Below are 15,857 nucleotides of genomic sequence, written 5' to 3'. Positions count from 1 at the left end.
CTCTTTCTGCAACTTCCTATTTTTTAAAAAAATGTATGGTTGATGTAAATCATGCTCCAGTTTATCTTCTGCAGGATTGCACTAACTGTGCAACCCTTCATTCCTCACACACATTAATGAGCCCTGTTCATGCATTACCTTCTTTTGCTAGTTCACCAGTTGACCTTCCTTGGAACACTTTTGATAACTACTATAGGTACTGTATCTACTGTACACCTGGAACAATCCACAATACCTGCCATTTTGGATATCATATGACCTAGTCATCTTACTATCATACCTTGGCTCTTGTCAAATCACTCAGATTCTCATGCTAGCACATTTCTCTGCTTCCAACATATTAACATCAAGAACTGACTGTTCACTTGCTGCCTAACACATCCCACCTTTTGACAGATGTTATTCTAATAAGATTATTAAGATTTTTTTCAAAAGGTTGAATATTGCAGTCGTAATTCTTATTGTTATAGAGCTTAAAATGTGCTCCTTTTTATTCTCCCTTATATTATTCTTCACATATCCAGAATATATAAGTGTGCTATATAATCGTTTTTAAAAATATTTTGCTAAATATATATTTCAACTTTTTGAAAAAAAAAGTCAGTTTTTTTTATTAATACATTTCCAGTATGTCATTATACTGAATGTAATGTTCTTCTAGTAATGCAAACAAGCTATAGTATTCAATTAAAACATTCCTTTTTCATTAATTCCCCAAAATACTGACAGAGGCATATTAGAAAAGCAATATAAATCATTTATTAGGCATGTATATATTACATTGTTTAACTCTCAAAATATTTTGTACTTTTTAATATAAATATTAAACACTACTAGACAATCTGTATACTAATACAATGAGGTTCTGCATATTTGCAGTGCTTGTTGTCATAGGATGTTTTATACTTCATCTTGAATTATTTATTACACTGATTGTCTATATATAGTCATTGTGCTTTTGCATAATGCCCTTCTTGATGTAACGGCAGTTCAAATACAAAATCTTGACAGTAAATCTAAGCATGCTGGAGTACACAGGCAGACTACACAACCATGCACAAAATATATGTTGAAAACAGTAACATCAACATGCGTATGTATGTATTGTTTTTTTTTTTTTCAGGAAGCCAGGATGTTGTCCTATAGTCTTTTATAGTTGTTTTTCTTGAAAAAGTTTCTTCTGGTTTGAAAAAGGGCCAAGTGCAAAAATATAGTAGGTCACATTGTGCCTCATTTTGCTGTTTTCAATAAATTTTACAGCATGCATTCTGGTCTTTTCCAAGAAATAGTACTCTTTTTGAAATAGTGGATCAGTACTTGGAGGTTTTATTGTTTATTGTTTCAGTGTTTTCCTTAACCACTGAAAAAGCTCTTCCCTGTAGAGGAGTTGCCATCGTACATTTGCATCTACAGTTTCCAGCGCTCGAGACAGAGGAGCCACTGCTGATCCAACTCTATGAAGTTGTATAAAACTCTTCAGCTGGAAAAACAATGGATGCATAACTAGTTAGATGAGTAAGTACTGAATTTGTTTTACAAGGAAAAAATGTAGCTATTCTTTAAACAACATTCATTCATCTATATTAGTAGTTTTTCAATAAACTTGGATTACAAGATGTGCTGTATTTTAGTAATGAAACTATATGCTTTTACCAAGATAGCATTTGCAAGGACTCAAGGATTCTTTGGAAGCATTACCATTCCAGAAGAGGTCAAATTTAGAGTGTTCAGGAAAATTAGATTGCTTAATGAGCTTTTTCATGTTATTGCCAAACTGGATGTATTTCAATAGTGAATCCACTACAAAAATCTGTGTTTCTTATATTTGTCCCTGGTGAAATTTGCAGCAAGTAACCTGTAGCCCCCATTAGCATGGAAAATATACCGTACATATTTTGAGTTGTATTCACTATGGCCAAAGCTTGGGTTAAACTCCCACATACACTAAATGTAAAGTGCTTCTACTTTTCTACACTTTTCTAAACTTGTGGATAAAAACTGACTCAAAAAACAGAAAAAATGTTTTAGAGTAAATTTACACATGCAGATTTTGTGATTTTTATGACTGAAAATTGGTTTCATTCATCTGAATGGGGTTGTGTCAGATAAATGGGACACTTTCAGATCTTTTTGAAACCAATACATTAGCAGAAGTATAATGTATAAACATATTGATAATCAACCTTTGAATGCAGATTGACATACAACAACCTTCCTTGCAAATGTTCTAAATGTTATTAAAAAGAACTTCACTTAATCACTTATTCCAATGCTTTAGTAAACTGATCCTGTTCCCTGGTGATTATGTAGCAAAATAATTATGAAAAAACTGATTAAAACTTACTGGATATTAGCTGGCCAAAAAATACAGTACGCCATGATTATAATCAACTATTGACTTATCTGTTAGTCCCCTCTGATCACTCTGCTTAAAGGGATTTGCAAGGTTAAGGCTGTGAGGACATTTTGTAACCACATTGAATGCTAGCAAAACTATGGACTACTGAACAATATTCAGAATGCAGCTGCAACATGTGAACACAGCCTCAAAATAAAATCATAAACATTTTCATTTAGAATATTAGGAGAATTGTCTGTTTAGGATTATTATAGGCTGCAAAGAAAGACTGTTTTTAAAAAACAGTGTGCAACATTTATTTTTATCATTTAAAAAAATGCAAAGTGAATGATCAAAACATAAATCTAATGCAAATTATTATTTCATGTGACCACTATTTGCCTTCAAAACAACATACATTTTTCCAAGTACACTTGCACAAAGTCACAAATTTTGTAAGAGGATATGCTGGTGTATGAGTAACTAATTATACCAAACAAGTGAACTTAATTAAATATTTTGTAATTCAGGTTTGCCATATTTTTCCCAAAAATTTGATTTGCAGCATATTGATTTGCTGAAAATTACAACCCTCTAATTTCTATAAAAAAAAAGATGTGTCTAACACTTTGTGGTTTACTAGGACTCTATCTAACCACTTTCAAGCTCTTTAATAAAAACACAACCTAAGGCCTCATATCGGACACAGAATACGATGTAGTGGGCATTAAGGAAACCTGACTCTACGAAAACCATGACTTGGTGACAAGCGTAGTGGATTATACCACATTCAGAAATGACAGGAAAGACAATAAAGGTAGAGAGGTGTGTATTTTTGTTAAATCCAACTTAAGACCTGTGCTCAATGATGACATTGGGGGGAGTTGCAACAATGTAGAGTCAGTATGGTTAAATACAGTATAAGTGGTGTGAAAAAAATATTTGCCACTTCGTGATTTTTTATTCTTTTGCATGTTTTTCACACTTAAATGTTTAAGAGAACAAAACAAATTTAAATATTAGACAAAGATAACACAAGTAAACACAAAATGCAGTTTTTAAATGAAGATCTTTATTATTAAGGGAAAAAGAAACCGAAGCCTACAGGGCCCTTTATGAAAAAGTGATTGCCCCCTAAATGTAGTAACTGTTAGGGCCAACCTTAGCAGCAACAACGGCAATCAAGCATTTGTGATGACTGGCAATAACTCTTTTACAATGCTCTGAAGAAATTTTGGTCCACTCATCTTTGCAAAATTGTTGTAATGCAGCCATTTTGGAGGGTTTAAATGCATGAACCACCTTTTTAAGGTCAAGCCACAGCATCTTATTCAGATTAAGGTCAGGACTTTGACGAGGCCACTCCAAAGTCTTAAATTTGTTTTTCTCAAGCCATTAGAGGTGGATTTGCTGGTGTGTTTTGGATCATTGTCCTCCTGCATAACCAAAGTGTGCTTCAATTTGGGGTCACGAATAGATGGCCGGACATTCTCCTTCAGGATTTTTTGGTAGACAGCAGAATTCATGATTCCATTTACCACAGCCAGTCTTCCAGGTCCTGATGCAGCAAAACAGCCACATACCATCATATTTTACTGTTGGTATGATGTTCCTTTTCTGAAATGCTGTGCTACTTCTATGCCAGATGCAATGGGACATACACTTTCCAAAAAGTTCAACTTTTGTCTCATCAGTCCACAGAGTATTCTCCCAAAAGTCTTGGTGATCTTCAAGATATTTTCTGGCAAAACTGAGACAAGCCTTTATGTTCTTTTTTTCTCAACAGTAGTTTTCATCTTAGAACTCTGCCATGCATAACATTTTTGCCCAGTCTCTTTCTCATGGTGGAGTCATAAACACTGACCTTAACTGAGGCAAATGAGGCATGCAGTTCTCTGGATGATTTTGTGGGATTTTTTGTGACCCATTGGATGAGTTCTCTTGGGGTAATTTGGTTGGCCGGCCATTCTTGGGAAAATTCACCACTGTTCCATGTTTTCACCATTTGTGGATAAGGGCTCTCACAGTAGGTCACTGGAGTCCCAAAGCTTTAGAAATGGCTTTATCACCTTTTCCAGACTGATAAATCTCAATTAGTTTGTTTCTCATTTGTTGCACCTGGATTTCTTTGGATCGCAGCATGATGTCTAGCTTTTGAGGATCTTTTGGTCTACTACACTCTATCAGGCAGGTCCTATATAAGTGATTTCTTGATTGAGAACAGATGTTTCTGTAATCAGGCCTGTGTGTGGCTAGGGAAATTGAATTCAGCTTCCCAAAGATATGATAAACCACAGTTAATTTATGTTTTAATGAAGGGGGGCAATCATTTTTTTACACAGGGCCCTGTAGGTTTGGATTTCCTTTTCCCTTAATAATAAAGACCTTCATTAAAAAACTGTATTTTGTGTTTACTTGTGTTATCTTTGTCTAATATTTAAATTTGTTTTTATTAATCTGAAACATTTAATTGTGACAAACATACAAAAGAATAAGAAATCACGAAGGGGCAATCACTTTTTCACCCAACTGTACATGGGTATGACAATATGGTGAGCTGCTAATTGTGGTTTATTGTAAACCACCTAACATAGTTGAACAGTTAAAGAAGTAGAGGATGAAATGCTGCAACAAATTACAAAGGCAGCAAATAATAATAATAGGGTCTTTATTATGAGGGATTTTAACTATCCAGATGAGACGTACAGTAGTTTCTGCTGATTGTGCTAAAAGCTGCAAATCTTTGTCCATAATGTAAGACGTTTACCCCTCTCAGTTGGTAGATGAACCAACCAGAGGAGATAATTTGCTGGATCTGGTCCCGTCAAATAGACAAGACACAATTTCAGATTTACAGGTATGGGAGCAGCGACCATAATATGGTATGTTTCAATGTAATATTCAACAAAAGATTTTAAAGGGTAAATACAAATTCCTGGAACTTTATAAAAGCTAAATTCAATCAATTAAGGGAAATTCTTATGTACTGGGATCATGTCCTGGTAACTGGAGATACCAAACATTCCGTAAATGGGGCATGTTTAAAGATATACTACTTGAATCCTGCAGAAAACGTATACCCTCTGGTAATAAAGTGTCCATAAATAAAAATAAACAATAATAGTTAAATAGAGCAGTACAAAGTATAATAAAACAAAAACAAAAGGCATTTAAAACCTTGGAGGTTGAGAAGTCAGAAATAGCATTACCGGAATATAAACATCTCAATTGGAAATGTAAAAAATAAATCAAGCTAGCAAAGTTAGCTACAGAGAAATAAATTGTCAATGACACTAAAATAAATCACAATATTTGTTATAAATACACTAATGGCAAAAAGAAAAAAATCTGACAGCACCGTTACCTTAAAAGATGATCACAACAATATAATTATAGAGGATAAAGAGAAGGCTGAAATATTAAACAAGTGCTTTTCATCCTGCCTGTACCAAATATCATTCAGCAAAGAATAAATGAAAGTTTACCAACCAGTGTAATTAAATTAACACAAGTAGAACTATCGCTGTGTCTGAAAAAATTTAATATTGACAAATCCCCCAGTCCAGATTGCATTCAGCCACGGTTATTGAGGGAATTGAGCTCAGTATTGGACAGACTGATGTATCTCATATTCTTAGACTCTCTTGTAACAGGGTGGTGTCACAGGATTTTGATGGATGGCTGACGTGGTACCGATATTTAAGAAAGGTAAAAAGGTGGATACAGGCAACTACCATCCAGTAAGTTTTACATCAGTGGTGTGCAAAATTTAGAGGGCATCATAATAGATTACCTGCAAAAAATAATATAATAGAATTGCAGAGAATAATATAATAACTGACAACCAGCATGGAATCATGAAAGATATGTTGTGTTTAACCAACATGTTGTTTTTTTTTCAGGAGATAAGTGCAAATCTAAATGTTGGTAATGTGGCTGATGTGATTTATCTGGACTTTGCAAAAGCATTTGAAACTGTAGCACATAATAGCCTATACTAAAGCTACAGAAGCAGGGATTAGTGGACACTCTATGTAGATGGGTAAAAAAATGGTTAAGGGACATGAAACAAAGAATCATAGTAAATGGTACATTTTATAAATGGTATATAGTCAGCAGTGGGTTACAGCAGGGATCTGTGCTAGGACAAATTATTTTTCATCCTTTATTAATGATCTTGTAGATGGGATTGAGAGTAAAGTGTCAGTCTTTGCTGATGACACAAAACTATGTGGGATAATAAAAACTGAACAAGATTGTACAATATTGCAACACAGTTTGGATAAGATGTCTGTATGGGCAGAGAGAAAAGATAGGGATGGTGGGGATGGTGAGAGCAATGATGGGGATGGTGGAGATGGGGAGAGCAATGATGGGGATGGTGAGAGCAATGATGGTAATGGTGGGGCTGGGGAGAGCAATGGTGAGGCTGATGGAGCTGTGGAGAGCAATGGTGGGGATGGGGAGAGAAATGATCGTGTTGGGGAGAGCAATGATGGGGATGGGGAGAGAGATCCTGGGGCTGGGGAGAGCAATCAATAGGCTGGGGAGAGCAATGATGAGGCTGGGGAGAGCAATGATGAGGATAGTGGGGATGGGGAGAGCAATGATGGGGCTGGGAAGAGCAATGATGGGGCTGCGAAAAGCAATGATGGGGATGGGGAGAGCAATCAACGGGGCTGGTGAGAGCAATCATGGGGAGAGAAATGATGGGGATGGTGGGGATGGGGACAGCAATGATGAGACTGGGAAGAGCAATAAAGGGTTGCTGGGAGAAAGCAATGATGAGGGTGCTGGGAGAGAGCAATGATGGGGGTGCTAGGAGAGAGCAATGATGGGGTGCTGGGAGAGAGCAATGATGGGGTGCTGGGACAGAGTAATGATGAGGGTGCTGGGAGAGAGCAATGATGGGGGTGCTGGGAGAGAGCAATGATGGGGGTGGTGGGAGAGAGCAATGTTGGGAATGGTGAGGATGGGGAGAGCAATGATAGGGATGGTGGGCATGGGGAGAGCAATGATGGGGATAGTGGAGATGGGGAGAGCAATGGTTGGGATGGGGAGAGCAATGATGGGGATGGAGGTGATGGGGACAGCAATGATGGGGATGGTGGGGATGGCGAGAGCAATGATGGGGATGGTGAGAGCAATTATGGGAATGGTGGGGCTGGGGAGAGCAATGATGAGGCTGATGGAGCTGTGGATTGCAATGGTGGGGATGAGGAGACCAATGATGGGACTGTAGAGAGCAATGATGGTGCTGAGGAGAGCAATAATGGGGATGGGGAGAGCAACTATGGGGCTGGGGAGAGCAATCAATGGGCTGGGGAGAGCAATCATGGGGCTGGAGAGAGCAATCATGGGGCTGGTGAGAGCAATCATGGGGAGAGAAATGGTGGGGATGGTGATAGCAATGATGAGAATGGTGGGGATTGGTAGAGCAATGATGGGGCTGGGGAGAGAAATGATGGGGCTGGGGAGAGCAATGATGGGGATGGGAGAGCAATCATGGGGCTGGGAGAGCAATCATGGGGCTGGGGAGAGCAATGATGGGGCTGCGAAAAGCAATGATGGGGATGGGGAGAGCAATCAACGGGGCTGGTGAGAGCAATCATGGGGAGAGAAATGATGGGGATGGTGGGGATGGGGACAGCAATGATGAGACTGGGAAGAGCAATAAAGGGTTGCTGGGAGAAAGCAATGATGAGGGTGCTGGGAGAGAGCAATGATGGGGGTGCTAGGAGAGAGCAATGATGGGGTGCTGGGAGAGAGCAATGATGGGGTGCTGGGACAGAGTAATGATGAGGGTGCTGGGAGAGAGCAATGATGGGGGTGCTGGGAGAGAGCAATGATGGGGGTGGTGGGAGAGAGCAATGTTGGGAATGGTGAGGATGGGGAGAGCAATGATAGGGATGGTGGGCATGGGGAGAGCAATGATGGGGATAGTGGAGATGGGGAGAGCAATGGTTGGGATGGGGAGAGCAATGATGGGGATGGAGGTGATGGGGACAGCAATGATGGGGATGGTGGGGATGGCGAGAGCAATGATGGGGATGGTGAGAGCAATTATGGGAATGGTGGGGCTGGGGAGAGCAATGATGAGGCTGATGGAGCTGTGGATTGCAATGGTGGGGATGAGGAGACCAATGATGGGACTGTAGAGAGCAATGATGGTGCTGAGGAGAGCAATAATGGGGATGGGGAGAGCAACTATGGGGCTGGGGAGAGCAATCAATGGGCTGGGGAGAGCAATCATGGGGCTGGAGAGAGCAATCATGGGGCTGGTGAGAGCAATCATGGGGAGAGAAATGGTGGGGATGGTGATAGCAATGATGAGAATGGTGGGGATTGGTAGAGCAATGATGGGGCTGGGGAGAGAAATGATGGGGCTGGGGAGAGCAATGATGGGGATGGGAGAGCAATCATGGGGCTGGGAGAGCAATCATGGGGCTGGGGAGAGCAATCATGGGGAGAGCAAAGATGGGGATGGTGGGGATGGGAAGATCAATAATGGGACTGGGGAGAGCAATGAAGAGTTGCTGTGAGAAAGCAATGATGGAGATGCTAGGACAGAGCAATGATGGGGTTATGGGAGAGAAAAATGGTGAGGGTGCTGTAGAAAGCAATGATAGTGGTGCTGGGAGAGAGAAATGATGGAGGTGCTGGGAGAGAGCAATGATGAGGGTTCTGGGAAAGAGCAATGATGGGGGTGCTAAGAGAGAGCAATGATGGGGTGCTGGAAGAGAGCAATGATGGAGGTACTGGGAGAGAGCAATAATGATGGAGGTACTGGGAGAGAGCAATGATGAGGGTGCTGGGAGAAAGCAATGATAGGGGTGCTAGGAGAGAGCAATGATGGGGGTGCTGGGAGAGAGCCATGATGGGGGTGCTGGGACAGAGCAATGATGAGGGTGACGGGAGAGAGCAATGATGGGGGTGCTGGGAGAGAGTAATGATGGGGTGCTGATAGAAAGCAATGATGGGGGTGATGGGAGAGAGCAATGGTGGGGTGGTGGGAGAGAGCAATGATGGGGGTGGTGGGAGAGAGCAATTTCACTTTGCTTGTACTGTAAAGCCTTGTATATTTTCCGTGTGCACATAGCCTTACAGTTAATTGGGGAGAGTCACAGAGACTGAATAATTTATATTATTGACAGGTGGAGATTATAGTTAATGGGGGGCAGAGTGCTGCTTAGCACTTTATATTTTGATTACTAAGTGGCTAATAGTATATTAATGGGGGGTGGGTACATATCTGTAGTCAGGGGCGCAGTGTTGGGGAGACACATATATTTATACAAAATATGTGACCTTGTTATTTTTAGGGCTGCACTGATCATTGTGACAAGACGAGTCGTGGCTGGGAGATGTCGACATGAAGGTCTGACCAGATGGAGAAGAAGCAGCAAAAACTGTCTCTGATCAGATGAGACATCAGCAGTAAGTGCCTGGATGTAAATATTATTCTGTATCTGCACTGTGTGACTTAGAGTGATAATGTTATCTGTAAAATCCCCTAGGCTGCATTCTCACATTTGTGTGAAATGTCTGTGTGCTACCAGATTTTGTTATCGAATGGTCCACGGACTCGTAGCGTTTTATATATCCATTCACACATCCATGAAAATCACGGATCTGTGAATGAGATCTGTGAGGGTCAGAGAATGTCTTGTTCTGATCCGATTTTGAGGATTAGAATAGGACATGCTCAATGCGTCTGTAAAACAGGGCAGCACACCGACACTGCACACAGATGCAGGAATGTAGCCTTATTTTGTATAGCACAGTCTCTTAGTATATAGTGTACTCACTTATTATGTATAGTGCCATCCTTAGTTATATAGTTTCATCTTTTATAATGTATAACACCCTCCATTATTATGTACCATCCTCTCTAGCTATATATGATGCCGTCTCTTATTATATAGCTTCCTCTGCTGTTATGTACAGTGCTGTCCCTTACATAGCGTATTCTTGTTATTTTTGTCTGTCACAGCTCCCTCTTTTATTACATAGTCGTCTCTTGTTAGATATAAAATGACTGCTGATAGAGCAGCCGGTGACCAGAAGATCAGTCCATCAGCTGCTCCATAAGAAAGGAAGCTTTCCCATGCTCCATCAGCCGTCATTGCATTATATATCTAACAAGAGAAGACAGTATGTAATAAAGACTGGGGGCTATAAATAATCCAATATGTAAGGGACAGTGCTGTACATAACAAGAGAGAGCACTGTGTAATAAGGTATGGCAATATACATAATAAAGGAGGCTATGTAAGAGGTATATATGTGTGTGTGTGGCTATATATACATCTGTAGCTTTGTCGCCATAAAAGGTGGGGGGCCCAGACAAATTTCTTGCACAGAGGCCCCAAGCAGTCAGTGTCTGCCCCTGGCTCTGTGCTCCCATCCTCTCGCATCAGATGGAGAAATTCATTTCTCCATCTCCTCTATTGCCAGCATCGGTGGTAATCGCACTGCACTCGGGTGATATCCCAGTGCAGTGTGATGTTTCACACGCACCCATAGGCTTATAAGGGTGCAAATAATTTGTAGCATGTTGTGTTTTTTTTCATCCAATCACGATCCGATTGGAGCAGGAAAAAACGCCATTGAGAACACAAGCACAGGATTAAATAGATGCGAATGCAATCCGATTTTTAATTGGATTGCCTTTGGCCGATTTAATCGCAAGTGGGAGCGAGCTCTTTATGTCATCCTGCTATCGGTGACACTAGTGATGTGCCATATATATTTAACCTCCACTTCTTCCCCACTAATATGCTTGCCAGAAGCAAAGGAAGCAACAACGGCAATCAAGCATTTGTGATGACTGGCAATAACTCTTTTACAATGCTCTGAAGAAATTTTGGTCCACTCATCTTTGCAAAATTGTTGTAATGCAGCCATTTTGGAGGGTTTAAATGCATGAACCACCTTTTTAAGGTCAAGCCACAGCATCTTATTCAGATTAAGGTCAGGACTTTGACGAGGCCACTCCAAAGTCTTAAATTTGTTTTTCTCAAGCCATTAGAGGTGGATTTGCTGGTGTGTTTTGGATCATTGTCCTCCTGCATAACCAAAGTGCGCTTCAATTTGGGGTCACGAATAGATGGCCGGACATTCTCCTTCAGGATTTTTTGGTAGACAGCAGAATTCATGATTCCATTTACCACAGCCAGCCTTCCAGGTCCTGATGCAGCAAAACAGCCCCATACCATCATATTTTACTGTTGGTATGATGTTCCTTTTCTGAAATGCTGTGCTACTTCTATGCCAGATGTAATGGGACATACACTTTCCAAAAAGTTCAACTTTTGTCTCATCAGTCCACAGAGTATTCTCCCAAAAGTCTTGGTGATCTTCAAGATATTTTCTGGCAAAACTGAGACAAGCCTTTATGTTCTTTTTTTCTCAACAGTAGTTTTCGTCTTAGAACTCTGCCATGCATAACATTTTTGCCCAGTCTCTTTCTCATGGTGGAGTCATAAACACTGACCTTAACTGAGGCAAATGAGGCATGCAGTTCTCTGGATGTTTTTGTGGGATTTTTTGTGACCCATTGGATGAGTTCTCTTGGGGTAATTTGGTTGGCCGGCCATTCTTGGGAAAATTCACCACTGTTCCATGTTTTCACCATTTGTGGATAAGGGCTCTCACAGTAGGTCACTGGAGTCCCAAAGCTTTAGAAATGGCTTTATCACCTTTTCCAGACTGATAGATCTCAATTAGTTTGTTTCTCATTTGTTGCACCTGGATTTCTTTGGATCGCAGCATGATGTCTAGCTTTTGAGGATCTTTTGGTCTACTACACTCTATCAGGCAGGTCCTATATAAGTGATTTCTTGATTGAGAACAGATGTTTCTGTAATCAGGCCTGTGTGTGGCTAGGGAAATTGAATTCAGCTTCCCAAAGATATGATAAACCACAGTTAATTTATGTTTTAATGAAGGGGGGCAATCATTTTTTTACACAGGGCCCTGTAGGTTTGGACTTCCTTTTCCCTTAATAATAAAGACCTTCATTAAAAAACTGTATTTTGTGTTTACTTGTGTTATCTTTGTCTAATATTTAAATTTGTTTTTATTAATCTGAAACATTTAATTGTGACAAACATACAAAAGAATAAGAAATCACGAAGGGGCAATCACTTTTTCACCCAACTGTACATGGGTATGACAATATGGTGAGCTGCTAATTGTGGTTTATTGTAAACCACCTAACATAGTTGAACAGTTAAAGAAGTAGAGGATGAAATGCTGCAACAAATTACAAAGGCAGCAAATAATAATAATAGGGTCTTTATTATGAGGGATTTTAACTATCCAGATGAGACGTACAGTAGTTTCTGCTGATTGTGCTAAAAGCTGCAAATCTTTGTCCATAATGTAAGACATTTACCCCTCTCAGTTGGTAGATGAACCAACCAGAGGAGATAATTTGCTGGATCTGGTCCCGTCAAATAGACAAGACACAATTTCAGATTTACAGGTATGGGAGCAGCGACCATAATATGGTATGTTTCAATGTAATATTCAACAAAAGATTTTAAAGGGTAAATACAAAATCCTGGAACTTTATAAAAGCTAAATTCAATCAATTAAGGGAAATTCTTATGTACTGGGATCATGTCCTGGTAACTGGAGATACCAAACATTCCGTAAATGGGGCATGTTTAAAGATATACTACTTGAATCCTGCAGAAAACGTATACCCTCTGGTAATAAAGTGTCCATAAATAAAAATAAACAATAATAGTTAAATAGAGCAGTACAAAGTATAATAAAACAAAAACAAAAGGCATTTAAAACCTTGGAGGTTGAGAAGTCAGAAATAGCATTACCGGAATATAAACATCTCAATTGGAAATGTAAAAAATAAATCAAGCTAGCAAAGTTAGCTACAGAGAAATAAATTGTCAATGACACTAAAATAAATCACAACATTTGTTATAAATACACTAATGGCAAAAAGAAAAAAATCTGACAGCACCGTTACCTTAAAAGATGATCACAACAATATAATTATAGAGGATAAAGAGAAGGCTGAAATATTAAACAAGTGCTTTTCATCCTGCCTGTACCAAATATCATTCAGCAAAGAATAAATGAAAGTTTACCAACCAGTGTAATTAAATTAACACAAGTAGAACTACCGCTGTGTCTGAAAAAATGTAATATTGACAAATCCCCCAGTCCAGATTGCATTCAGCCACGGTTATTGAGGGAATTGAGCTCAGTATTGGACAGACTGATGTATCTCATATTCTTAGACTCTCTTGTAACAGGGTGGTGTCACAGGATTTTGATGGATGGCTGACGTGGTACCGATATTTAAGAAAGGTAAAAAGGTGGATCCAGGCAACTACCATCCAGTAAGTTTTACATCAGTGGTGTGCAAAATTTAGAGGGCATCATAAGAGATTACCTGCAAAAAATAATATAATAGAATTGCAGAGAATAATATAATAACTGACAACCAGCATGGAATCATGAAAGATATGTTGTGTTTAACCAACATGTTGGTTTTTTTTCAGGAGATAAGTGCAAATCTAAATGTTGGTAATGCGGCTGATGTGATTTATCTGGACTTTGCAAAAGCATTTGAAACTGTAGCACATAAAAGCCTATACTAAAGCTACAGAAGCTGGGATTAGTGGACACTCTATGTAGATGGGTAAAAAAATGGTTAAGGGACATGAAACAAAGAATCATAGTAAATGGTACATTTTATAAATGGTATATAGTCAGCAGTGGGTTACCGCAGGGATCTGTGCTAGGACAAATTATTTTTCATCCTTTATTAATGATCTTGTAGATGGGATTGAGAGTAAAGTGTCAGTCTTTGCTGATGACACAAAACTATGTGGGATAATAAAAACTGAACAAGATTGTACAATATTGCAACACAGTTTGGATAAGATGTCTGTATGGGCAGAGAGAAAAGATAGGGATGGTGGGGATGGTGAGAGCAATGATGGGGATGGTGAAGATGGGGAGAGCAATGATGGGGATGGTGAGAGCAATGATGGTAATGGTGGGGCTGGGGAGAGCAATGATGAGGCTGATGGAGCTGTGGAGAGCAATGGTGGGGATGGGGAGAGCAATGATCGTGTTGGGGAGAGCAATTATGGGGATGGGGAGAGAGATCCTGGGGCTGGGGAGAGCAATCAATAGGCTGGGGAGAGCAATGATGAGGCTGGGGAGAGCAATGATGAGGATGGTGGGGATGGGGAGAGCAATGATGGGGCTGGGAAGAGCAATGATGGGGCTGCGAAAAGCAATGATGGGGATGGGGAGAGCAATCAACGGGGCTGGTGAGAGCAATCATGGGGAGAGAAATGATGGGGATGGTGGGGATGGGGACAGCAATGATGAGACTGGGAAGAGCAATAAAGTGTTGCTGGGAGAGAGCAATGATGAGGGTGCTGGGAGAGAGCAATGATGTGGGTGCTAGGAGAGAGCAATGATGGGGTGCTGGGAGAGAGCAATGATGGGGTGCTGGGAGAGAGCAATGATGGGGGTGGTGGGAGTGAGCAATGTTGGGAATGGTGAGGATGGGGAGAGCAATGATAGGGATGGTGGGCATGGGGAGAGCAATGATGGGGATAGTGGAGATGGGGAGAGCAATGGTTGGGATGGGGAGAGCAATGATGGGGATGGAGGTGATGGGGACAGCAATGATGGGGATGGTGGGGATGGTGAGAGCAATGATGGAGATGGTGAGAGCAATTATGGGAATGGTGGGGCTGGGGAGAGCAATGATGAGGCTGATGGAGCTGTGGATTGCAATGGTGCGGATGAGGAGACCAATGATGGGACTGTAGAGAGCAATGATGGTGCTGAGGAGAGCAATAATGGGGATGGGGAGAGCAACTATGGGGCTGGGGAGAGCAATCAATGTGCTGGGGAGAGCAATCATGGGGCTGGTGAGAGCAATCATGGGGCTGGTGAGAGCAATCATGGGGAGAGAAATGGTGGGGATGGTGATAGCAATGATGAGAATGGTGGGGATGGGTAGAGCAATGATGGGGCTGGGGAGAGAAATGATGGGGCTGGGGAGAGCAATGATGGGGATGGGAGAGCAATCATGGGGCTGGGAGAGCAATCATGGGGCTGGGGAGAGCAATCATGGGGAGAGCAAAGATGGGGATGGTGGGGATGGGGAGATCAATAATGGGACTGGGTAGAGCAATGAAGAGTTGCTGTGAGAAAGCAATGATGGAGATGCTAGGACAGAGCAATGATGGGGTTATGGGAGAGAAAAATGGTGAGGGTGCTGTAGAAAGCAATGATAGTGGTGCTGGGAGAGAGAAATGATGGAGGTGCTGGGAGAGAGCAATGATGAGGGTTCTGGGAAAGAGCAATGATGGGGGTGCTAAGAGAGAGCAATGATGGGGTGCTGGAAGAGAGCAATGATGGAGGTACTGGGAGAGAGCAATAATGATGGAGGTACTGGGAGAGAGCAATGATGAGGGTGCTGGGAGAAAGCAATGATAGGGGTGCTAGGAGAGAGCAATGA

At 40.9% G+C, this 15,857-nt stretch overlaps 1 protein-coding gene across 1 annotated transcript in view; it reads right to left on the bottom strand.

The window, feature by feature from the left end:
- Positions 1 to 1,104: 1,104 nt before the first annotated feature.
- The window catches only part of TRHDE (thyrotropin releasing hormone degrading enzyme), a 1,416,750-nt gene continuing 1,401,997 nt past the window's right edge, over positions 1,105 to 15,857 (bottom strand). The window contains exon 19 of the mRNA XM_073651798.1: positions 1,105 to 1,480. Coding sequence (XP_073507899.1) covers positions 1,334 to 1,480 — 147 coding nt within the window. The 3' untranslated portion in view covers positions 1,105 to 1,333. The remainder of the gene's footprint in view (positions 1,481 to 15,857) is intronic.

Source organism: Phyllobates terribilis, unplaced genomic scaffold (genome assembly GCF_046119375.1).
Source record: "Phyllobates terribilis strain yellow unplaced genomic scaffold, ASM4611937v1 Scaffold_11__3_contigs__length_659146591, whole genome shotgun sequence".
Classification (NCBI taxonomy): Eukaryota; Metazoa; Chordata; class Amphibia; order Anura; family Dendrobatidae; genus Phyllobates; species Phyllobates terribilis.
The sequence above is the reverse complement of the archived record's forward strand: the minus strand, read 5'-3'. Positions and strand labels throughout refer to the sequence as shown.